The sequence below is a fragment of the Anolis carolinensis genome, unplaced genomic scaffold, assembly GCF_035594765.1.
Source record: "Anolis carolinensis isolate JA03-04 unplaced genomic scaffold, rAnoCar3.1.pri scaffold_9, whole genome shotgun sequence".
In the NCBI taxonomy this organism is placed as follows: domain Eukaryota; kingdom Metazoa; phylum Chordata; class Lepidosauria; order Squamata; family Dactyloidae; genus Anolis; species Anolis carolinensis.
In genome coordinates this window covers 28,372,390-28,398,405 of record NW_026943820.1, presented here as the reverse complement: position 1 = coordinate 28,398,405, position 26,016 = coordinate 28,372,390, and the positions used below count along the sequence as shown (strand labels likewise).

General features: G+C 41.5%; 1 protein-coding gene across 2 annotated transcripts in view; it reads left to right on the top strand.

Annotated features, from left to right (window-relative positions):
- The window catches only part of mmp15 (matrix metallopeptidase 15), a 27,788-nt gene extending 2,206 nt beyond the window's left edge, over nucleotides 1–25,582 (top strand). Inside the window, exons 2-10 of one of the 2 annotated variants that reach the window (XM_062961990.1) lie at nucleotides 7,203–7,351; nucleotides 10,028–10,150; nucleotides 10,697–10,986; nucleotides 13,046–13,207; nucleotides 15,305–15,513; nucleotides 16,223–16,361; nucleotides 19,375–19,525; nucleotides 20,728–20,843; nucleotides 22,526–25,581. In XM_062961990.1, the coding sequence (XP_062818060.1) occupies nucleotides 7,203–7,351; nucleotides 10,028–10,150; nucleotides 10,697–10,986; nucleotides 13,046–13,207; nucleotides 15,305–15,513; nucleotides 16,223–16,361; nucleotides 19,375–19,525; nucleotides 20,728–20,843; nucleotides 22,526–23,031 (1,845 nt within the window). In that variant the 3' untranslated portion in view covers nucleotides 23,032–25,581. Of the gene's footprint in view, nucleotides 1–7,202; nucleotides 7,352–7,375; nucleotides 7,473–10,027; nucleotides 10,151–10,696; nucleotides 10,987–13,045; nucleotides 13,208–15,304; nucleotides 15,514–16,222; nucleotides 16,362–19,374; nucleotides 19,526–20,727; nucleotides 20,844–22,525 lie in introns of those variants that run through there. The other variant, XM_062961991.1, reaches the window with a different exon arrangement.
- Nucleotides 25,583–26,016: the final 434 nt, after the last annotated feature.

Sequence of the window (26,016 nt, the reverse complement as noted above, 5' to 3'; positions counted from 1 at the left end):
GGGGTCCCCAAACTTTTTAAACAGGGGGCCAGTTCACGATCCTTTGGACAGTTGGAGGGCCGGACTACAGTTGGCCACCGAGCAATAATAATTAATAATAATTAATAATAATAATAATGAGGATTGGAAGAGACCCCTTGAGCCATTGAGTCCAATCCCCTTCTGCCTTAGTGCACAAAAGGAACAAGCAAAGCACCCCTGACAGATGGCCTCGCAGCCTCAATGTTAATAAATAATAATAATAATAATAATAATAATAATAATAATAATAATAATAATAATAATAATAATAATAGACCCTTGGGCCATTGAGTCCAATCCCCTTCTGCCTTTGTGCACTGAAAAAACAAGCAAAGCACCCCTGACGGATGGCCTCCCAGCCTCAATGTCAATAATAATAATAATAATAATAATAACAACAACAACAACAACTGCAAAAGGCCACCCTACTGGGATCTGTGCGCATCATCCGAAAATACATCACACAGTCCTAGACACTTGGGAAGGGTTCGACTTGTGATTTTGTGAAACGAAATCCAACATATCTTATCTTGTTTGCTGTGTCATACAATAATAATAATAATAGACCCTTGGGCCATTGAGTCCAACCCCCTTCTGCCTTTGTGCACTGAAAAAACAAGCAAAGCACCCCTGACGGATGGTCTCCCAGCCTCAATGTTAATAATAATAATAATAATAATAATAATAATAATAATAATAATAATAATAACAACAACAACAACAACAATAACAATAGACCCTTGGGCCATTGAGTCCAATCCCCTTCTGCCTTTGTGCACCGAATGCACAAGCAAAGCACTCCTGACAGATGGCCTCCCAGCCTCAATATTAATATTAATATTAATAATAAGGGTTGTAAGAGAAGAAGAGACCCCTTGGGTCATTTAGCCCAACCCCCTTCTGCCCTTGTGCCGTGGGGGCCGGATAAATGGCTTCGATGGGCCGCACCCGGCCCCCGGGCCTTAGTTTGGGGACCCCTGATCTAGACGCTTGGGAAGTGTTTGACTTGTGATTCTGTGATACGAAATCCAGCATATCTATCTTGTTTGCTGTGTCATATAATAATAATAATAATAATAATAATAATAATAATAATAATAATAATGCATCACACAGTCCTAGACACTTGGGAAGTGTTCGACTTGTGGTTTTGTGATAAGAAATCCAGAATATCTATCTTGTTTGCTGTGTCATAATATAATAATAATAATAATAATAATAATAATAATAATAATAATAATAATACTAATATACATCACACAGTCCTAGACGCTTGGGAAGTATTCGACTTGTGATTCTGTGATACGAAATCCAGCAGATCTATCTTGTTTGCTGTGTCATAATATAATAATAATAATAATAATAATAATAATAATAATAATAATAATAATAATAATAATATACATCACACAATCCTAAACACTTGGAAAGTGTTCGACTTGTGATTCTGTGATACGAAATCCAGCATATCTATCTTGTTTGCTGTGTCATACAATGTCGTTCTGTCAATAATAATAATAATAATAATAATATACATCACACAGTTCTAAACACTTGGGAAGTATTCGACTTGTGATTCTATGATATGACATCTAGCATATCTATCTTGTTTGCTGTGTCATAATATAATAATAATAATAATAATAATAATAATAATAATAATAATAATAATATACATCACACAATCCTAAACGCTTGGAAAGTGTTTGACTTGTGATTCTGTGATACGAAATCCAGCATATCTATCTTGTTTGCTGTGTCATAATATAATAATAATAATAATAATAATAATAATAATAATAATAATAATAATAATATACATCACACAATCCTAAACACTTGGGAAGTGTTCGACTTGTGATTCTGTGATACGAAATCCAGCATATCTATCTTGTTTGCTGTGTCATAATATAATAATAATAATAATAATAATAATAATAATAATAATAATAATAATAATAATAATATACATCACACAGTCCTAGACGCTTGGGGAGTGTTCGACTTGTGATTCTGTGATACGAAATCCAGCATATCTATCTTGTTTGCTGTGTCATAATATAATAATAATAATAATAATAATAATAATAATAATAATAATAATATACATCACACAATCCTAAACACTTGGGGAGTGTTCGACTTGTGATTCTGTGATACGAAATCCAGCATATCTATCTTGTTTGCTGTGTCATAAAATAATAATAATAATAATAATAATAATAATAATAATAATAATAATAATATACATCACACAGTCCTAGACGCTTGGAATAATAATAATAATAATAATAATAATAATAATAATAATAATAATAATATACATCACACAATCCTAAACACTTGGGAAGTGTTCGACTTGTGATTTTGTGATACGAAATCAAGCATGTCTATCTTGTTTGCTGTGTCATAATAAAATAATAATAATAATAATAATAATAATAATAATAATAATAATAATAATACATCACAGTCCTAGACACTTGGGAAGTGTTTGACTTGTGGTTTTGTGATACGAAATCCAGCATATCTATCTTGTTTGCTGTGTCATACAATGTTGTTGTGTCAATAATAATAATAATAATAATAATAATAATAATAATAATAATTCTCCCATTCCACTGCTATGCTGACCCCGAAGGAGCCAGTTGCTCCCGTTTCTCATAGAGCAAGATTGCAATAAGAGTTCCTTCTGAGACTTAGGATTCCCATCAGACGAGAGCACAAAAGTAACTTCTGGCATTGAATGCGCACTTGTTCCTGAATGGGCGCTTGCTCTGAAAGGACTCCTCTGTTTGCGTTTATCTCCGTTTCCCTGGGAAATGACGCCCAAAAGAAGTCCAGCTGCTGTCCTTCCGCAGACAAGTGTCCATTCACTTGAATGGACACTGTTGGCTGCAGACTTCAGAACAGGGGTCCCCAAACTGAGGCCCGGGGGCCGGATGCGGCCCATCGAAGCTATTTATCCGTCCCCCACAGCACAAGGGCAGAAGGGGGTTGGGCTAAATGACCCAAGGGGTCTCTTCTTCTCTTACAACCATCATCATCATCATCATTATTATTATTTTATTATGACACAGCAAACAAGATAGATATGCTTCTCTTACAACCATTATTATTATTATTATTATTATTATTATTATTATTATTATTATTATTATTATTATTATTATTATTATTATTATCATTGAGACTGGGTGGCCATCTGTCAGGGGTGCTTTGCTTGTGCTTTTGTTGCACAAAGGCAAAAGGGAGGTTTGGTCTAAATGGCCCAAGGGGTCTCTTCCAACCCTCTTTGTTATTATTATTATTATTATTTTATTGTATGACACAGCAAACAAGATAGATATGCTGGATTTCGTTTCGCAAAACCACAAGTCGAACACTTCCCAAGTGTCTAGGACTGTGTGATGTATTTTCAGATGATGTGTGCAGATCCCAGCAGGGTGGCCTTTTGCAGTTGGCAGATCGTAATTTTGTCAATGTCTATTGTTTCCAAATGCCGGCTGAGATCTTTTGGCACGGCACCCAATGTGCCCATCACCACCGGGACCACCTGCACTGGTTTCTGCCAGAGTCTTTGAAGTTCAATCTTGAGGTCCTGAGAGCGGCTGAGTTTTTCCTGTTGTTTTTCGTCAATGCGACTGTCACCTGGGATGGCGACATCAATGATCCAAACCTTTTTCTTTTGCACAACTGTGATGTCTGGTGTGTTGTGTTCCAGAACTTTGTCAGTCTGGATTCGGAAGTCCCACAGTATCTTTGCGTGCTCATTTCCCAATACTTTTGCAGTTTGTGATCCCACCAGTTCTTTACTGCTGGGAGGTGGTACTTGAGGCATAGGTTCCAATGAATCATTTGGGCCACATAGTTGTGCCTCTGTTTGTAGTCTGTCTGTGCAATTTTCTTACAGCAGCTGAGGATATGATCAATGGTTTCATCTGTTTCCTTGCACAGTCTGCACTTTGGGTCATCAGCTGATTTTTCGATCTTGGCCTTGATTGCATTTGTTCTGATGGCTTGCTCCTGGGCTGCTAGGATCAGGATAATTATTATTATTATCATTGAGACTGGGTGGCCATCTGTCAGGGGTGCTTTGCTTGTGCTTTTGTTGCACAAAGGCAAAAGGGAGGTTTGGTCTAAATGGCCCAAGGGGTCTCTTCCAACCCTCTTTATTATTTTATTATGACACAGCAAACGAGATATATATGCTGGATTTCGTATTACAAAACCACAAGTCGAACACTTCCCAAGTGTCTAGGACTGTGTGATGTATTTTCTGATGATGTGTGCAGATCCCAGCAGGGTGGCCTTTTGCAGTTGGCAGATCGTGATTTTGTCAATGTCTATTGTTTCCAAATGCTGGCTGAGATCTTTTGGCACGGCACCCAGTGTGCCCATCACCACCGGGACCACCTGCACTGGTTTCTGCCGGAGTCTTTGAAGTTCAATCTTGAGGTCCTGATAGCGGCTGAGTTATAATAATAATAATAATAACATTTAGGCTGGATGGCCATCTGTCAGGGGTGCTTTGCTTGTGCTTTTGGTGCACAAAGGCAAAAGGGAGGTTTGGTCTAAATGGCCCAAGGGGTCTCTTCCAACCCTCTTTATTATTAAAAGATCTCAGCCGGCATTTGGAAACAATAGACATTGACAAAATCACGATCTGCCAGCTGCAAAAGGCCACCCTGCTGGGATCTGCACGCATCATCTGAAAATACATCACACAGTCCTAGACACTTGGGAAGTGTTCGACTTGGGATTTTGTGATATGAAATCCAGCATCTCTATCTTGTTTGCTGTGTCATAATAAAATAATAATAACATTGAGGCTGGATGGCCATCTGTCAGGGGTGCTTTGGTTGTGCTTTTGGTGCACAGAGGCAGAAGGGGGTTGGACTAAATGGCCCAAAGGGTCTCTTCCAACCCTCTTTGTTGTTGTTGTTATTATTATTATTATTATTATTATTATTATTATTATTATTGTTATTAACATTGAGGCTGGGTGGCCATCTGTCAGGGATGCTTTGCTTGTGCTTTGGGTTGGACTCAATGGCTCAAAGAGTCTCTTCCAACCCTCTTTATTTATTTATTACTAGCTTTGCCCGGCCACGCGTTGCTGTGGCTTATGGGAATCCTTTGTTGGCCAGGTGGAATAGAGGTGAATAGCCTTGCAGTCTCAAAGCCTGGCCGTTTTCTGGAGTAGCTGGAGCTTTTTGTTGTATGAACGTAGAGGCATGGATGAGGGGTTGTGCTGCCAAGTTTAGTGTTTCTGGGATGTGTAGTTTTGTTGTTTTGTCCTAGGCCGAAATGTCATTACCCTTTTATACATATAGATTATTGATTTACTAGCTGTGCCCAGCCACGCGTTGCTGTGGCATTGTCTGGTGGTGTTGGTGAGAAATTGTTGAGTTAGTGGTGGTATTGAATGTGTGTTGTATGGTTGTCTTTATGTTTAGTATGCACACTGAAGTGGATTATACGGCAGTGTGGAGTCAAGATAATCCAGTTCAAAGCAGATAATATAAGATTCTAAATAAGTTATATAGCTGTGTGGAAGAGCCTTGAGTCTACACTGCCATATAATCCAGTTAAAATCTGATAACCTGTGGAAGAGGCCTAAATGAGGCCTAACTGTGCCTGTCCCCTGGGCTGAGGAGGTTGCTAGGAGACCAAGTGGGCGGAACTTAGCCTTCTAACTGGCAGCAATTGGATAAAAACAATTATTCCTCTCCCTCTAATTAAGAATTTATTTTTCTTTTCTTTTTGTTGTATCAACCTAGAGGCATGGATGAGGGGTTGTGATGTCAATTTTCGAGGTTGTGGGGTGTTTACTTTTGTTGTTTTGTCCGCTGCCGTGATGCCATCACTCTTTTATATATATAGATTATTTGTTATTACTATTGTTATTACTTATTATTGCTCGCTGGCCAACTCTTGTCCGGCCCTCCAACGGTCTGAAGGATCGTGAACTGACCCCCTGTTTTAAAAGTTTGGGGACCCCTGCTTCAGAACATCCGCCCAAATGACCGCTCTGGCCTTCCTTCCTTTTATCTCTGTGTTCACGCGGCCTGCCCTTGCTTTATTGTTTTTTTGATTTCTTGATGTTCTGTTTATTATTATTTACTAGCTGTGCCCGGCCACGCGTTGCTGTGTCTGAGTCTGGTGGTGTTGGTCAGTCTACATTAGGTTGTATTGATGCTGTGACCTCCACCCTTCTTTATACTCACATTAGTAGTAGTATTTGAAGTCTGTTACCTTGTTCAATTTTTCAGTTTTGTGGGTCCGGATTGTGTTTTGTGGTGTGATTGTGTTGTTACAATCGGGAGGCAAGGCTTTTGCGTTGTTTTGCTAAGTTTCGTATTTCTGGGGCGTTTAATTGTGTTGTTATAGTCATGATGCATTGTTGTGAATTTTGTGGGTCTGGATTGTGGTTTTGTGGTGTGATTGTGTTGTTAAAACTGGGAGGCAAGGCTTTTGCGTTGTGTGGTCAAGTTTTGTATTTCTGGGGCATTTAGTTGTGTGCCAAGTTTCAAATTTCTGGGGCGTTTAGTTGTGTTGTTATAGTCACAATGCTTTGTTGTGAGTTTTGTGCATCCGGATTGTGGTTTTGTGGTGTGGTTGTGTTGTTACAACCAGGAGGCAAGGCTTTGCGTTGTGTTGTCAAGTTTTGTATTTCTGGGGCATTTAGTTGTGTTGTTATAGTCACGATGTATTGTTGTGAGTTTTATGGGTCCGGATTGTGGTTTTGTGGTGTGGTTGTGTTGTTACAACCGGGAGGCAAGGCTTTTGTGTTGTGTTGCCAAGTTTTGTATTTCTAGGGCGTTTAGTTGTGTTGTTATAGTCATGATGTGTTGTTGTGAGTTTTGTGGGTCCGGATTGTGGTTTTGTGGTGTGGTTGTGTTGTTGTAACCGGAAGGCAAGGCTTTTGCATTGTGTTGCTAAGTTTCGTATTTGTGGGATGTTTAGTTTTGTTGTTATAGTCACTGCGCCTTTTATATATATAGATTGTATTTTAAATGGTGCTATGATATGTTGTTTTTATATTTTATTATGTTGTATTGCTCTGGGCATGGCCCCATGTTAGCCGCCCCGAGTCCCCAGTGGGAAGATGGTGGCGGGGTATAAATAAAGTTTTATTATTATTATTATTATTATTATTATTCTTCCTCTCCCGGCAGGCCTGGCTGCGCTTCTACGGCTACCTCCCTCCGTCCAGCCCGCAGATGTCCACTCTGCGCTCGGCCCAGACCCTCTCGGCCGCCATCTCCGAAATGCAAGGCTTTTACGGCATCCCCGTGACCGGCCTCCTGGACCACGAGACCGCCGCGTAAGTGCTTTTCGCAAGAAGGTTCGCAGGACGAGTTCAGTTCAAAGCCAGCGGACCTGACGGGATCCCCGTTGACATTTTTCAAGACTTTGTGGCTGGAGGAGAAAGGCTTGTTTCACATGTGTGTGCTTGTTGACTTCAATCTGACTCCAGTCATCTATATATTGCATTATTTGAGGCATCAGTAGGTTAAATGTTTTTGAATATTGATATAAAACTGTAATTTAAGATAATAATAAAACTTTAATAAGATAAGACTGTCCAACTCTGAATACCTATATACTCAAGTACAGTAGAGTCTCGCTTATCCAGCACTCGCTTATCCAACGTTCTGGATTATCCAACGCATTTTCGTAGTCAATGTTTTATTTTATTATTTATTTATTACAATTTTTATATCCCGCCCTTCTCACCCAACAGGGGACTCAGGGCGGCTTACATAAAACACATATATTAAAATTGTATAAAAATAAATCAGTTAAAAATTATTATTAACTTACATCAGTATTCATAAAACACATTATAAAATACTAGCTTTGCCCGGCCACGCGTTGCTGTGGCTTATGGGAATCCTTTGTTGGCCAGGTGGAATAGCAGTGAATAGCCTTGCAGTGTCAAAGCCTGGCCGTTTTCTGGAGTAGCTGGAGCTGTTTGTTGTATGAACGTAGAGGCATGGATGAGGGGTTGTGCTGCCAAGTTTAGTGTTTCTGGGATGTGTAGTTTTGTTGTTTTGTCCTAGGCCGAAATTTCATTACCCTTTTATATATATAGACAGATAGGCGTGTTCAATACATCATGATATTTTGGTGCTAAATTCGTAAATACAGTAATTATTACATAGCATTACTGCGTATTGAACTACTTTTTCTGTCCAAATTTGTTGTATAACATGATGTTTTGGTGCTTAATTTGTAAAATCATAACCTAATTTGATGTTTAATAGGCTTTTCCTTAATCCCTCCTTATTATCCAACATATTTGCTTATCCACCATTCTGCCGGCCCATTTATGTTGGATAAGTGAGACTCTACTGTATATAAAAATTGTATAAAAATAAATCAGTTAAAAATTATTATTAACTTACATCAGTATTCATAAAACACATTATAAAATACAGATAGGCGTGTTCAATACATCGTGATATTTTTGTATTTTGGTAAATACAATAATTACTACATAGCATTATTGCATATTGAACTACTTTTTCTGTCCAAATTGTTGTCTAACATGTTGTTTTGGTGCTTAATTTGTAAAATCATAACCTAATTTGATGTTTAATAGGCTTTTCCTTAAACCCTCCTTATTATCCAACATTCTGCCGGTCCATTTATGTTGGATAAGTGAGACTCTACTGTATATAAAAATTGTATAAAAATAAATCAGTTAAAAATTATTATTAACTTACATCAGTATTCATAAAACACATTATAAAATACAGATAGGCGTGTTCAATACATCGTGATATTTTTGTATTTTGGTAAATACAATAATTACTACATAGCATTACTGCGCATTGAACTACTTTTTCTGTCCAAATTGTTGTCTAACATGTTGTTTTGGTGCTTAATTTGTAAAATCATAACCTAATTTGATGTTTAATAAGCTTCTCCTTAATCCCTCCTTATTATCCAACATTCTGCCGGCCCATTTATGTTGGATAAGTGAGACTCTACTGTATATAAAAATTGTATAAAAATAAATCAGTTAAAAATTATTATTAACTTACATCAGTATTCATAAAACACATTATAAAATACAGATAGGCGTGTTCAATACATCGTGATATTTTTGTATTTTGGTAAATACAATAATTACTACATAGCATTACTGCGCATTGAACTACTTTTTCTGTCCAAATTGTTGTCTAACATGTTGTTTTGGTGCTTAATTTGTAAAATCATAACCTAATTTGATGTTTAATAAGCTTCTCCTTAATCCCTCCTTATTATCCAACATTCTGCCGGCCCATTTATGTTGGATAAGTGAGACTCTACTGTATATAAAAATTTAATATTTGTTTTCCCATGAAGTAAACAACAAATCCACTGAACCAAATCACACCAAATTTGGCCACAAAAGACATAGTCATCCAAAATATGTATTTCAATTAAAAAAAAACCCTAGAAAAATAGTCCAAATTACAGAGGATGAGGAAGAGCCTTTCTCCCCCTAACTGCCAGTCAGAAAGGTAGGCTCTGCTGCCTTTAGGCCCCGCCCCCTTTGTATCCTAGCAACTCCCTCTGCCAAAATGGCACCCAGGGTATAGGCAGAGTGCACTTAGGCCTGATCCGCACTACCTAGAAAATACAGATTATCTGATTTGAACTGGATTATGTGGCAGTGTAGGCAGCTATATTACCTATTTATAATCTTACATTATCTGCTTTGAACTATAAAACCCATGTTTTAGAACAATCTAGTGTGGCACTTTGCTTTTTCCAATTGGACCCTCCCGATTGTATAATAATAATAATAATAATAATAATAATAATAATAATAATAATAATAATAATAATAATTATTATTATTATTATTATTATTATTATTATTTTATTCTTGTACCCCGCCTCTATCTCCCCGCAGGGACTCAGGGCGGCTTACAAATCCAAAACAAGTATACATACATAAACCATCAAAAAACATTATTCTGCATATTCTCTTGCGTTCCCTTCTCAGGTGGATGAAACGGCCCCGTTGTGGCGTCCCGGACAAGATCGGTGCCGGAGTCAAAGCCAACATGCGGCGGAAGCGGTATGCGCTGACCGGGCGGAGGTGGACACAGAGCCAGCTGACCTTCAGGTGTGTCCAACGTGCAGAGGATTTAGACCAGGCACGGGCCAACTTTCACCTTGGAGAGTGAAGAGAGCGCTGACTGGAAACAGTCGGGAAGGAAATGCTTGCCATAAGGCAAAAGGGGCATTGTAGTTGGGTGAAGCTCTCCTCCAACTGAGGCTTCCTAGGATCTCATTCTCCCTTTTTCGCACCCACTGACAAGCCTAGTTGTGTGTCTTCAAGTCATTTCAGACTCAAGGTGACCCTAAGTCTAAAGTTTAGGGTGGAGGCTGTGTAAAGGATGTTGGCGGGCCTCATCCGGACCACGGGCCATAGTTGGGGGACACTCTCTTCTTATTGAATCTTGTTATCCCAACCTGCCTTCAAGGTGTTTCAGACTCAGAATGACCCTAAGTCTAAAGTTTAGGGCCAGGGCTGCCTAAAGGGCCTTGGCGGGACATAGTCGGCCCGCGGGCCATAGTTGGGGGACACTCTCCTCCCATTGAGGCTTCCTAGGATCGCATTCTCCCAAGCTGCCTCTCCATAATTCCATCCCTTTCCCCCGTTGTCCAGCATCCAGAACCACACGGAGAAGCTGGGCCGCTCCGCGTCGCAGGAGGCCATCCGGCGGGCCTTCCGGGTGTGGGAGGAGGCCACCCCGCTGTCCTTCCGGGAGGTGTCCTTCTCGGGGACGGAGGCGGACCTGGTGGTGCTCTTCGCCTCCGGCTTCCACGGCGACAGCTCCCCCTTTGACGGGGCGGGGGGCTTCCTGGCCCACGCCTTCTTCCCGGGGCCCGGCATGGGTGGCGACGCCCACTTCGACCTGGACGAGCCCTGGACCCTCGAGAACGTCGATGGCGCCGGTAAGGGTCCGATGGCGGAGAACCACGTCTCTGTTTTACTCATGGACTTTACTCAGAGTTTTGCATTAAGCACCCTCTGCACATAGCAATTGATGTCTTGGTTTTAATAATTGTCATGTTATGTTGTTTTATAACTACCCGTATATATTTTATTTATTTATTTATTTACAGTATTTATATTCCGCCCTTCTTTCTCACCGCGAAGGGGACTCAGGGCGGATCACATTATACAGACATAGGGCAAACATTCAATGCCCATAAACACATCGAACCAAGACAGAGACAGACGCAGAGGCAATTTAACCTTCTCCTGAGGGGATGTTTGATTCTGGCCACAGGGGGGAGCATCTGCTTCATCATCCACTCTGATGGCACTTCCTCATTCCAATGTCGTAAATTAGTTAAATTTGCCTCCCCACTTTTATAAGTGGTACCTTATTTCCTACTTGATAGATGCAACTATCTTTCGGGTTGCTAGGTCAGCAATGAGCAGGGGCTATTTTTTATTTTTAATTGACGGGTGCTCACCCCGCCACGGGCTGGCCTCATGGTCAGAGTGATTTATTGCAGCAGCTGCTCACCAGCCTGCGCCACAGCCCTGCCCCGGGCTTATACTCGAGTATAAGCTGACCCGAATATAAGCCGAGGCACCTAATTTTACCACAAAAAAACTGGGAAAACATTGACTCAAGTATAAGCTGAGAGTTGTAAATTTCAGAAATAAAAATAGATACCAATAAAATTACATTAATTGAGGCATCAGTAGGTTAAATGTTTACATAAAGCTCAAATTTAAGATAAGCCTGTCCAACTCTGATTAAATCATTATTCTAACCATCGTCAATGTAAATGTGCTGACATATCCTTCCAATAATAATAAATAAAATTAAATATATATTAAATAAATGCAGTGATAATAATAATAGAGTAGAATAATAAATGTAATAGTAACTGTAATAAGAGAGTAAAATAATACATGTAATAATTTTAATATACAGTAGAGTCTCACTTATCCAACGTAAACAGGCAGGCAGAACATTGGATAAGCGAATATGTTGGATAATAAGGAGAGATTAAGGAGAAGCCTATTAAACACCAAACTAGGTTATGATTTTACAAATTAAGCACCAAAACATCATGTTATACAACAAATTTGACAGAGAAAGTAGTTCAATATGCAGTAAGGTTATGTTGTAATTACTGTATTTACAAATTTAGCACCAAAATATCATGATATATTGAAAACATTGACTACAAAAATGCGTTGGATAATCCAGAATGTTGGATAAGCGAGTGTTGGATAAGTGAGACTCTACTGTAGTAAAATAATAAATGTAATAATAACAATAATAAATACAGGAAAATAATACATGTACCCTGTTTCCCCTAAAATAAGACATCCCCAGAAAATAAGACCTAGTAGAGGTTTTGCTGAATTGCTAAATATAAGGCCTCCCCCGAAAGTAAGACCTAGAAAAGTTTTTGTTTGGAAGCATGCCTGCCGAACAAAACACCAGAGCATGCAGGATCGGTAAATGTACGTACCATAGATTGTTGTACACAGAAATAATATTAGTAGCAAGAAGTTCTTGATAGGATTCACAGTTTGTCTGGTTATGTTGGTTTGTGATGGCAACTACTGTACAGTATATAATAAATGTTCATTTTTTTGTTCAACAATAAATGTGAATTCTTCTTCATGGAAAAATAAGACATCCCCTGAAAATAAGACCTAGAGCATCTTTGGGAGCAAAAATTAATATAAGGCACTGTCTTATTTTCGGGGAAACACGGTAATAATAAATAGAGTAAAATAATAAATGTAATAATAATATCAAAGTGAAATAATAATTGTATTATTAATAATAAAAAATAGAGTAAAATAAATGTAATAATTCCAATAATAATAGAGAAAAATAATAAATATTCTCGAGTATAAGCTGACCCAAATATAAGCTGTAGCACGTTTTGCTAGAGCTTTCCAATCCACAACTCATCATCGAAAGGCACCATCCAAGCCCTCCCGAGAGATGGCCAGAGTGTTCCTCTTTGTCCGCAGGGAACAACCTCTTCCTGGTGGCGGTGCATGAGCTGGGCCATTCCCTGGGCCTGGAGCACTCCAGCCACCCCAGCGCCATCATGGCCCCCTTCTACCAGTGGATGGACACACAGGCCTTCCGCCTCCCGGACGACGACCTCCGCGGCATCCAGCAACTCTACGGTCAGTGGCAAAGTTAGGCCACCCTTCACTTCCCTTACACGGTGCCATTAGAGCCCTTGGGTGGCCCGTTGGCTGCCGGGACACTTTATACTTAGAGCTTTGTGAGATTTCTGTTTTTCTCCGTCTAGGTCACTCTGTCGGCAAAGCAAACTGTAAATCCCAGAAGAAGTGGGAGGCTCAAGGTTCAAGGGGCAGGTGGAGGACTTTACGTATAAGCCGGGGTTGGCAAATACATTGCATGAGGCCGCATTATTATTAGTACAGTAGAGTCTCACTTATCCAAGCTAAATGGGCCGGCAGAAGCTTGGATAAGTGAATATCTTGGATAACAAGGAGGGATTAAGGAAAAGCCTATTAAACATCAAATTAGGTTATGATTTTACAAATTAAGCACCAAAACTTCATGTTGTACAACAAATTTGACAGAAAAAGTAGTTCAATATGCAGTCATGTTATGCTGTAATTACTGTATTTACAAATTTAGCACCAAAATATCACGATATATTGAAAACATTGACTACAAAAATGGCTTGGATTATCCAGAGACTTGGATAAGCGAGGCTTGGATAAGTGAGACTCTACTGTATTATTAGTGACACAACAACATTGTATGACACAGTAAACAATAATAATAATAATAATAATAATAATAATAATAATAATAATAATAACTTTATTTTTATTTTATAAGTACCACCTCCCTGCAGTAAAGAACTGGTGGGATCACAAACCTGCAAAGGTTGTGGAAAATGAACATGCAAAGATACTGTGGGACTTCCGAATCCAGACTGACAAAGTTCTGGAACACAACACACCAGACATCACAGTTGTGGAAAAGAAAAAGGTTTGGATCATGGATGTTGCCATCCCAGGTGACAGTCGCATTGATGAAAAACAACAGGAAAAACTCAGCCGCTCTCAGGACCTCAAGGTTGAACTTCAAAGACTCTGGCAGAAACCAGTGCAGGTGGTCCCGGTGGTGATGGGCACATTGGGTGCCATGCCAAAAGATCTCAGCCGGCATTTGGAAACAATAGACATTGACAAAATCACCATCTGCCAACTGCAAAAGGCCACCCTACTGGGATCTGCACACATCATCAGAAAATACATCACACAGTCCTAGACACTTGGGAAGTGTTCGACTTGTGGTTTTGCGAAACGAAATCCAGCATATCTATCTTGTTTGCTGTGCCATACAACGTCGTTGTGTTGATAATAATAATAATAATAACAACAACTTTATTTTTATACCCCGCCCCATCTCCCCGAAGGGACTTGGGGCGGCTTACATGGGGCCTGGCCCGATAAAACAAACAAATAACAGTAACAAAGCAATAAAACAATTATTCCAGTAAAAAACATCAACATCAATAAAAACAATCATTAAAATCAACAAGCAGGATACAGTGTTAAAAACAGGAGACTAATTCGTAGATCCCAGGCAAAGTGCAGAGTGTTACGAAATGGGAAAAGGAAATTTCACAGTTGAATGGACAAACAAGATAGATATGCTGGATTTTGTATCACAAAATCACAAGTCGAACACTTCCCAACTGTCTAGGACTGTGTGATATTATTATTATTATTATTATTATTATTATTATTATTATTATTATTATTGTATGACACAGCAAACAAGATAGACATGCTGGATTTCGTATCACAAAATCACAAGTCGAACACTTCCCAAGTGTCTAGGACTGTCTGATGTATTTTCGGATGATGCGTGCAGATCCCAGTCGGGTGGCCTTTTGCAGTTGGCAGATCGTGATTTTATCAATGTCTATTGTTTCCAAATGCCGGCTGAGATCTTTTGGCACGGCACCCAGTGTGCCCATCACCACCGGGACCACCTGCACTGGTTTCTGCCAGAGACTTTGAAGTTCAATCTTGAGGTCCTGAGAGCGGCTGAGTTTTTCCTGTTGTTTTTCGTCAATGCGACTCTCACCTGGGATGGCAACATCCATGATCCAAACCTTTGACTCAATATATGTCACTTAGAACTTGGGGTGTATAAGCGGTGTCTAAGTCCTTGCAAATGAAGGGGTCCCCGCTGTTGTGTATTTTGCGACCGTTTCTTTCCCCCTCTCTTAGGGGTCCCGGGGGGGCAGCCCCACCCCACGAAGGCGCTGCCCACGGCGGGGGTCCCGGACAAGCCCGCCCCGCGCCCCCCCCCTCGCCCTCCCCCCGGCCGGCCTGACCGACCCCCCAGACCGGGCAGCCCCGACCAGACCGAACCCAACATCTGCGACGGGGACTTTGACACGGTGACCGTCCTGCGAGGAGAAATGTTCGTCTTCAAGGTATTACGACCTGCCTTCTCCCGCCTCCGTCCTCTCTGTTTCCTACCGGCTGTTAGGAATTGTGGGAGTTGAAGTCCAAAACACCCGGACGGCCCAAGTTTGCCCGTGCCTGGTATAAATGTAGTAAATAAAATCAATATTTTTTTCTAGAATAATATTTATTTATTTATTTATTGGAGCCCCCAGATGACGTAGTGGACTAAGTGACTTGAAGGTTGGGCTGCTGACCTGAAAGCTGCCAGGTTCGAATCCCACCTGGGGAGAGTGTGGATGAGCTCCCTCTATCAGCTCCAGCTCCATGCGGGGACATGAGAGAAGCCTCCCACAAGGATGGTAAAAACATCAAAACATCCGGGCGTCCCCTGGGCAACGTCCTTGGAGACGGCCAATTCTCTCACTCCAGAAGCAACTCCGGTTGCTCCTGACACGAAAAAAAAAATAAATTTATTTATTTACAGCATTTATATTCCGCCCTTCTTTCTCACCCCGAAGGGGACTCAGGGCGGATCACATTGCACATATTAGGCAAACATTCAATGCCTTTTAACACAGAACAAAGACAACAACATAGCTCCGAGCGGGCCTCGAACTTATGACCTCCTGGTCAGTGATTCATTACAGTTAATTGCACTGGCTTGCTCTCCCGTCTGCGCCACAGCCCCGGAATATAAAACTCTTTCCTCCCTCTCCCTTGGTTCCCTCCTTGCAGGGCCGGTGGTTCTGGCGCGTCCGCCACAACCGGGTCCTGGACAACTACCCGATGCCGGTGGGCTACTTCTGGAGGGGCCTCCCTGGGAACATTGACGCCGCTTACGAGAGGCAGGACGGCCGCTTCGCCTTCTTCAAAGGTGGGCCCTGTTGCACCCCAGCGAGGGTCCGCCTTGCTCTCCACACACACCACTGAGACAGACTTGATATAAACCGTTTATTGATAAAAAGGTAGCAAAAAGTAAGGCAAAAAAGCAATAAGGAAATGCAAAAATCCAAATAGAAATCAAGGTCCCAGAAACAGTAAGTACAATCCTTAAACGGCAAGGCTTAAATACATAAATAATTAATACAAATTTATTTTTATATCCCGCCCCATCTCCCCGAAGGGACTCGGGGCGGCTCACAACAGGGACAAGCCCGAACAACAACAACATATTTAACATAAACTTAAAACATTCCAACAATACACAAAATAAAATAATGGATAAATACATTAAAATCCAAGCAGATAAAATCAAGAGTAATTAAAAGCAATCCAGTGGGGACAGGTTTCATAAAGTGCTGTATCATGGGAATAAGTAGCAGTGATAAAGTGCCATACGCTTTTAAAACAGAAAGAAGCATTCTAATAACAGCTCTATTGGGCCTGTTCATTTAAACGCGCTCTGGAACAACCATGTTTTCAATTCAAGGCTTAGAACAGAAACATGAATGCGGGAATATTTTCCCCAAGACATCTAGACTAAACTTAAACAAAGACTCGAGGCTTGAAAACAGGAACGAAGCAGGAGATCTTGCTCTGAAAGCAAAGTTGCTCGATCTGAAATGTGTCTCCACATTTCCCCTTATTTACCCATTCTTACAAGACATGAAGGCATTCCTTTGACCTTGGGTTCCCAGCCTTTTGGCAACAATCCTTAGCGAACGTCTAGGGAGTCGGATTCTCAGAAGCAGCCTTGCTTCCCTGTCTAATTGGACTTCCTCATCATCACTTTCGGAACCACCTGGCTGTTGTTGTTTCCCTGCCCTCCTCCCGTTCTGAGAGCTGTGAAGAATCACGCTGATCTGAAACCTCTGTTATCTCATCTCGGCCTGCTAGCTCATCTTGGCTTCCTGCCTTTCCTGCAGCTCAGATAGTCTAACATTTTCAGCTTCAAACTGTGAAAACCCAAATCCCCCGTCATCATCAGACTGAACCCCGACAGGCACAGTTGTGAGGCTGCCTTGGGAAACGGCGGAACTCCCCGCCACAAGGTGCAAGTATTGCAGTGGCCGGAAGGGATGGCTTCCCAAAGAGAAGACGGGAAATAAATCCATAAGAAAAAATGGGCTCCCAATTTTTTTGAACTAACAAGTGTCCACTAATGGAATAATAACAATGTATTAAATATCATTAAACATTGTATTACAGTAGAGTCTCACTTATCCAATGTAAACAGGCCGGCAGAACGTTGGATAAGCGAATATGTTGGATAATAAGGAGAGATTAAGAAAAAGTCTATTGAACATCAAATTATGTTATTATTTTACAAATTAAGCACCAAAACATCATGTTATACAACAAATTTGACAGAAAAAGTAGTTCAATACGCAGTAATGCTATGTTGTAATTACTGTATTTACAAATTTAGCACCAAAATATCACGATATATTGAAAACATTGACTACAAAAATGTGTTGGATAATCCAGAACGTTGGATAAGTGAGACTCTACTGTATATGTAATAAATGAATCTAAATTTCAAATAAATGGTTACAAATGACAATCAAACTGTTACATTCACAGTATGATAAATAGCAGTTACATTCACAATGGAATAAACTCTATGTTCCCAATAGGTTCCATGGTATCTATGAAAGACTTTACTGTTCATTGAGTACATTCTTGAATTGTTTGAACTAAATAACAAAAGTAAGTACAGTAGAGCCTCACTTATCCAAGCCTCGCTTATCCAAGCTTCTGGATTATCCAAGCCATTTTTGTAGTCAATGTTTTCAATACATCGTGATATTTTGGTGCTAAATTCGTAAATACAGTAATTACTACATAACATTAATGTGTAATGAACTACTTTTTCTGTCCAATTTGTTGTCTAACATGATGTTTTGGTGCTTAATTTGTAAAATCATAACCTAATTTGATGTTTAATAAGCTTCTCCTTAATCCCTCCTTATTATCCAAGATATTCGCTTATCCAAGCTTCTGCCGGCCCGTTTGGCTTGGATAAGTGAGACTCTACTGTAGTATGTATTCATAGTTGTTAATTTTATGAAGCCAGAAAACACTTTGTACAATTGTATCAATGTTACCCAATACTTGCAGACCACCAGACGAAGACTATAGGTAGTCGAAACCGGTTGTGGATCAGGGGTCTGCTCTTCTTTGAGGAAGAAACAAGAAAATAAACGAGAAAGTTTCTTCCATTGTCAATGTAACTACAGTAGAGTCTCACTTATCCAACACTCGCTTATCCAACGTTCTGGATTATCCAATGCATTTTTGTAGTCAATGTTTTCAATATATCGTGATATTTGGGTGCTAAATTCATAAATACAGTAATTACTACACAGTATTACTGCATATTGAACTACTTTTTCTGCCAAATTTGTTGTCAAACATGATATTTTGGTGCTTAATTTGTAAAATCTTAATGTAATTTGATGTTTAATAGGCTTTTCCTTGATGCCTCCTTATTATCCAACATATTCACTTATCCAACATTCTGCTGGCCCGTTTATGTTGGATAAGTGAGACTCTACTGTACTATTCATCATACTGTGAATGCAACAGTTTGATTGTCATTTGTAACCATTTATTTGAAATTTATATTCATTTATTGTATATAATACAATGTTTAATGACGGGAAATAAATCTATCCAGGACGGTCCTAGATATTCATTTTTCAGGCCTAAAATATTTTTAAGGTCCTAAAAATCAGGCTGCGCATTAAATCACTGAAGAGCAAACCTGCAGAGCCTCCCTTGTTTGTAACTCGGGGACTGCCTGTATGTAAAACGAATATATATAAAGATGCATACATAGTAATATATATCATAGCTTTGGATAGCCATGGGAAGGGTATATATATGTGTGTGTGTGTGGGGCCTGTGTGCCTGACTCGTGTGGGTGTCTCTCTCCCGGGGGGCAGGGGACCAGTTCTGGCTCTTCCGCGAGGCCAACCTGGAGCCGGGCTTCCCGCAGCCGCTGTCCAGCTACGGATCGGGCCTCCCGTACGACAGGGTGGACGCGGCCGTCTGGTGGGAACCGACCGGACACACCTTCTTCTTCCGCGGAGACAGGTGAGAAAGGGAAGAAGTGAAGAAGGGAGGAAGGAAGGAAGGAAGCAAAATGAAAGAAGGGGGGAAGGAAGGAGGGAAAAAAGAAGGAAGGGAACAAGGGAGGATGGGAGAAGGAAAGAAGGAAGGAAGGAAGGAAGGAAAAGGGAAGAAGGAGGAAAGGAGGAAAAAGAAGGAAGGAAGGAAGGAAGGAAGGAAGGAAGGAAGGAAGGAAGGAAGGAAGGAAGGAAGGAAGGAAAGAAAGATGGAAAAAGGAAGAAGGAGGAAAAAGAAGGAAGGAAGGAAAGAAGGAAGGAAGGAAAAGGGAAGAAGGAGGAAAGGAGGAAAAAGAAGGAAGGAAGGAAGGAAGGGAAGATGGGAGAAAGGCAGAAGGAAGGAAGGAAGGAAAAGGGAAGAAGGAGGAAAGGAGGAAAAAGAAGGAAGGAAGGAAGGAAGGAAGGAAGGAAGGAAGGAAGGAAGGAAGGAAGGAAGGAAGGAAGGAAGGAAGGAAGGAAAGATGGAAAAAGGAAGAAGGAGGAAAAAGAAGGAAGGAAGGAAAGAAGGAAGGAAGGAAAAGGGAAGAAGGAGGAAAGGAGGAAAAAGAAGGAAGGAAGGAAGGAAGGAAGGAAGGAAGGAAGGAAGGAAGGAAGGAAAAGGGAAGAAGGAGGAAAAAGAAGGAAGGAAGGAAGGAAGGAAGGAAGGAACGAAGGAAGGAAGGAAGGAAAAGGGAAGAAGGAGGAAAAAGAAGGAAGGAAGGAAGGGAAGATGGGAGAAAGGCAGAAGGAAGGAAGGAGGCAAAAAGAAGGAAGGGAGGAAGAAAGGAAGGGAGGGAGGGAAGATGGGAGAAGGGAAGAAGGAAGAAAGGCAAAAAGAACGGAAGGAGGGAAAGAAAGGAAGAAGGAAGGGAAGGAAGGAAGGGAAGATGGAAAAGGGAAAAAGGAAGAAAGGAGGGGAAAAGAAGGAAGGATGGAAAAAGAAAGGGAAGAAGGAAGGAAAAGAGGAATGAGGGAAGGAAGAAGGAAGGAATGAAAAATGGAAAAGGAAAGAAGGAAGGAAGGAGGAAAAAGAAGGAAGGAAGGAAGGAAGGAAGAGAAGATGGCAGAAGGGAAGAAGGAAGAAAGGGAAGAAGTAAGGAAAGAAAGAAGGAAGAGAAGAAGGAATGAAGGAAGGGAAGAAGGAAAGAAGTGGAGTCCGATCAAGAGGTCTGTGCTGTTATCTTGGTGCAGGTACTGGCGCTTCAACGAGGAGAGCTATGCGACCGACCAGGGCTACCCGAGGAAGATTGGCGTGTGGGCAGGGGTCCCTCCCACCCCAAAGGGGGTCTTCCTGAGCCCAGATGCAGGTACGGCCCTGGAAAAATGTTCTGTTCCTGGTTTGAAAGTGTTATTTCTGTTTAATTATGCGGTCTTTGTAAATAGTTGCTCTACTCCAGAAACTTGGTTTTTGTGCCACAAACTCAGCTGAATTTGTTGAGATTCAATGATGAGATTATTCATTGGAAAACTAGAGTGAATTGTGCTATAGCAGGATGTCCCATAAAAACCTGACCTGTCACAGGACGAGAGATTTGATGGGTTTCAAAGTGAAGAGTCTGTCAGTTTTAGGAGAGAATTGCAGGCAGATGAGGCCGATGTTTTGGATTCCAAAGGGGAAAGTGAAAGATCCATGTCCCTTGGGAAACGGCCTTTGACTGATGAGAAGTTTTCATGAGAAGCTAGATTAGGCTCGAGAACAGAGGGAGTGAAAAATAGACTAATTAGACGCTCTGAGAGATTCCGTGAGAAGACCTGGAAGCCCAGGTGCATTCGACATGATCTCATGGCTACTTGGTCGGGCTTAAATTAAGGAGTGCTGGCTTCAGGCCTTTCAGAGGAGACAATGTTGACATAGGAGTGGCAGTTCATGATTCAAGTATTCTTAAGTTTCCTGGTCCATGTCTATATTTCCTTGAAATATTTTGTGTCTATATTTCATGTCTATATTACCTTGGAAAAGTCTTGCTTTATAGATTTCTGTTTGAAATACAGTAGAGTCTCACTTATCCAACATAAATGGGCCGGTAGAACGTTGGGTAAGTGAAAATGTTGGATAATAAGGAAGGATTAAGGAAGATCCTATTAAACATCAAATTACATTATGATTTTACAAATTAAGCACCAAAACATCATTTTTTACAACAAACTGACAGGAAAAGCAGTTCAATACAGAGTAACGTTACGTAGTAATTACTGTCTTTACAAATTTAGCACCAAAACATCGCAATGTATTGAAAACATGGACTAAAAAAAATTGGCTACTAACACATTAACTACAAATAAAGATAGAATTGCATAAGATGAACTTACAGGTACAACACTGTCAAAAATTAAATCCATAAAAAGTTTAATTCTTGCTGCCTAGAAAAACAGCTATGGACCCGGGCAGGAGGCAAACTGTGTTGGATAATCCAGAACGTTGGATAAGCGAATGTTGGATAAGCGAGACTGTACTGTACTGCTATGGATTTTGGTCTTCTTGATTTTATGTACTTTGGCATTTTTTGGATTACTGCTATTTTGTATTCCCTATTCCGCTGATCTCTTTTTGAATAGCTTTTCCCCCTTTTTCTCTGCTTTCTTCAATAAACATTTTTAGTTAGAACTACTCCTCTCCGGTGTGGTGCTGATTGAAAAGGTGTTCTCCGACGTAGCTAGTTAGTTCCCAATAATCAAAACATATTCTAAGTTAAAAACCACAAAGTTATAGACCTTTTCAGCCCGAGGCTGTGGCGCAGATGGGAGAGCAAACCAGCTGCAATTAACCGCAATGAATCACTCTGACTAGGAGGTCATGAGTTCGAGGCCCGCTCGGAGCCTGTGTTTGTCTTGTCTTTGTTCTATGATAAAAGGCATTGAATGTTTGCCTATATGTGTAATGTGATCGGCCCTGAGTCCCCTTCGGGGTGAGAAAGAAGGGCGGAATATAAATGCTGTGAATAAATAAATAAATAAATTTTCTGTGTTTTCCCTATTTGTTTTTGTCCAGCCTACACTTATTTCTACAAGGGCCGGATGTACTGGAAGTTCAACAACGAGCGGCTGAAGACGGAGCCCGGCTTCCCCAAGTCCATCCTGCGGGACTTCATGGGCTGCCGGACGGAGGAGGAGGAGGAGGAGGATGTCGACCCCGGACGGAGGCGGCCCGACTTCGCCCGGCCCCCTTTCAACCCAAACGGGCCGGATCTGGACAAGGAAGGAGACGAGGAGGAAGAGCGAGTGGATGCTCGCCCCGGGGTCAAGGAGGACAACGACGTCACAGCGGGGGATTACAACGATGGTGTGGACGGGGGGCGGCCGCGTGGCCCCAACGATGTGGACATTGTGTTGCACATCAACGACTATCCCTGGAGCCTGAGTGCCGTCATGGCCGCCGTGTTGTTGCTGCTGCTGCTCTGCGTCCTGGGCCTGGTTTACGTTATGCTGCGGATGCAGCGCAAGGGACCGCCGCGCATGTTCCTCTACTGCAAGCGCTCCCTGCAAGACTGGGTCTGAATGGACAACGTTTTTTTTGCGGCGAGTCGAACAAGGAGGAGGTCGTTGTACGACTCCGGCCGACACGTATTTCGGTGCCCCACGATGTTAGGACAAATGTGGATCCTCCGGGTGTTTTGTACTTCAACTCCCACAGTTGGAAGTTTGCTAGAACCTGTTCCTTTGACAACCGATTTGTCCAAAAATGGCACCGTTTTATCCTTATCGGCTCTACTTTTTGAGAAACAGAACTTATATGCCATATCCAACAGACACTAGAGCTGATTAGATCTCTCCAATGCAATTTTGATGAGAAGTTTTCCCGAGAAGCTAGATTAGGCTTGAGAACAGAGGGAGTGAAAAATAGACTAATTCACAAGAATCACAAGATTCAAAAGAATGACAAGAACTTGGCCTCAAAACCAAGACACAGCCTCATTTTACCTACTTCTCATCTTTCTCAATTGCCTTTCTAAGACCCCTGCTGTGCTCTGTTTTGTTTAATAGAGACTGGCAGAATGAGTTTTAGAACAGGCCTGGGCCAACTTCAGCCCTCCGGGTGTTTTGGACTTCAACTCCCACAGTTGGAAGTTTGCTAGAACCTGTTCCTTTGACAACCGATTTGTCCAAAAATTGCACCGTTTCATCCTTGTCGGCTCTACTTTTTTGAGAGACAGAACATATATGCCATGTCCAGCAGACACTAGAGCTGATTTGATCTCTCCAATACAATTTTGATGAGAAGTTTTTCCCGAGAAGCTAGATTAGGCTTGAGAACAGAGGGAGTGAAAAATAGACTAATTCACAAGAATCACAGGATTCAAAAGAATCACAAGAACTTGGCCTTTTACCTACTTCTCATCTTTCTCAATTGCCTGTCTAGGACCCCTGTTGTGCTCTGTTTTGTCTAATAGAGACTGGCAGAATGAGTTTTAGAACAGGCCTGGTCCAATTTCGGCCCTCCGGGTGTTTTGGACTTCAACTCCCACAATTCCTAACAGCCTACCGGCTGTTAGGAATTGTGGGAGTTGAAGTCCAAAACACCCGGAGGGCCGAAGTTGGACCAGGCCTGTGTTAGAGCCTGTTTCTGGGTCACTTGAACCACTGCAGATTCCAGAAACGGCACCGGTTTTCTCTTATCGGCTACCGTTTTTGAGATACACAACTTATATGCCAGATCCAGTCGCTCATAGAAAACCAGGAGAACCTTATCTTAAGACACGAGAGCTGATGTGATTTCTCCAATGCAAAGAATCACAAGAACTTGGCCTAAAACCAAGACACCACGGAAAATAATAATGGTTGAGCTGCATGATGTACTACACAAGCTTTCCAGCAATGCAGCATCACTCGCAACGGGTTCGTGGAAGTAAATATTGTGTAGTTACTACAGCTCGACAGCTGCATGATGTGCTGCGGAAGCTTTCCAGCAATGCAGAATCACTCGTAAAGGGTTCGTGGAAGTCAATCTGTATCGACTATTTACTACAGCTCAACTGAAATCTCTTCTCCTGCCTCTCCCGCTGCCTGTATCCCGATGCTGGGAGGATTGCGGAAGATGAGTTTGTGCCTCTCTTTTTCTGCCTTTGTGCCTCGGCCGAGTTGGCGTCCTCAAAGAAGGTCCGACATGTCACGGGATGCTGGTCGTGAATGATGTATAGTTTCCGAATCACGACCTCCTTGAACCACTGTGCTCTGTATGGCGAGTGTCCCAGAAGCAAGCAAAGTACATCAGAATCCTTTCACAGCAAAAACTTGCTTCAGCCCGTCTATCAGCAGAGTCCAACTGCAAGCCTCTGACCTTATCTCCACACTAGTAAACTCCTAGATTCAGGTTTTCATCCAAAATATCCAGAGACTTTAATCTTCAGCTTTGCAATATACAAGGGTTGAATGAAAAGTAATGCCTCCACCTTCATAAGTCCTCAAGAGATGGCAGTCCTGGTCTGTGGCAGACTCTCCTCTACAGTTAGTTCCATTTGGCAGGAAGCCTTAACATTGAACTATTGTGTTGTTGAAGTGCGAAGTATGGAACCCTGCACAGACAGGGAAGCCTTAGCATTGAACGGTTGTGTTGTTAAAGTGCGAAGTAGGGAACCCTGTGCAGACAGGGAAGCCTTAGCATTGAATGGTTGTGTTGTTAAAGTGCGAAGTAGGGAACCCTGTGCAGACAGGGAAGCCTTAGCATTGAATGGTTGTGTTGTTAAAGTGCGAAGTATGGAACCCTGCGCAGACAGGGAAGCCTTAGCATTGAATGGTTGTGTTGTTAAAGTGCGAAGTATGGAACCCTGCGCAGACAGGGAAGCCTTAGCATTGAATGGTTGTGTTGTTAAAGTGCGAAGTATGGAACCCTGCGCAGACAGGGAAGCCTTAGCATTGAATGGTTGTGTTGTTAAAGTGCGAAGTAGGGAACCCTGCGCAGACAGGGAAGCCTTAGCATTGAATGGTTGTGTTGTTAAAGTGCGAAGTAGGGAACCCTGCGCAGACAGGGAAGCCTTAGCATTGAACGGTTGTGTTGTTGAAGTGTGAAGTATGGAACCCTGCGCAGACAGGGAAGACTTAGCATTGAACGGTTGTGTTGTTGAAGTGTGAAGTATGGAACCCTGCGCAGACAGGGAAGCCTTAGCATTGAACGGTTGTGTTGTTAAAGTGTGAAGTATGGAACCCTGCGCAGACAGGGAAGCCTTAGCATCGAATGATTGTGTTGTTAAAGTGTGAAGTATGGAACCCTGCGCAGACAGGGAAGCCTTAGCATCGAATGATTGTGTTGTTAAAGTGCGAAGTATGGAACCCTGCGCAGACAGGGAAGCCTTAGCATCGAATGATTGTGTTGTTAAAGAGCGAAGTATGGAACCCTGCACAACATGCAACTTAAGCAACGTGCAGTCATTGAACTCTTGACAGCAGAAGATGTCACCTCAAAGGAGAAATGTGTCACCTTCATTCGTGTAACGTGAGAAGAGTTCCTGGCAAATTTCAAGTCTGTGTGCTTTCATTTCAGGCGTC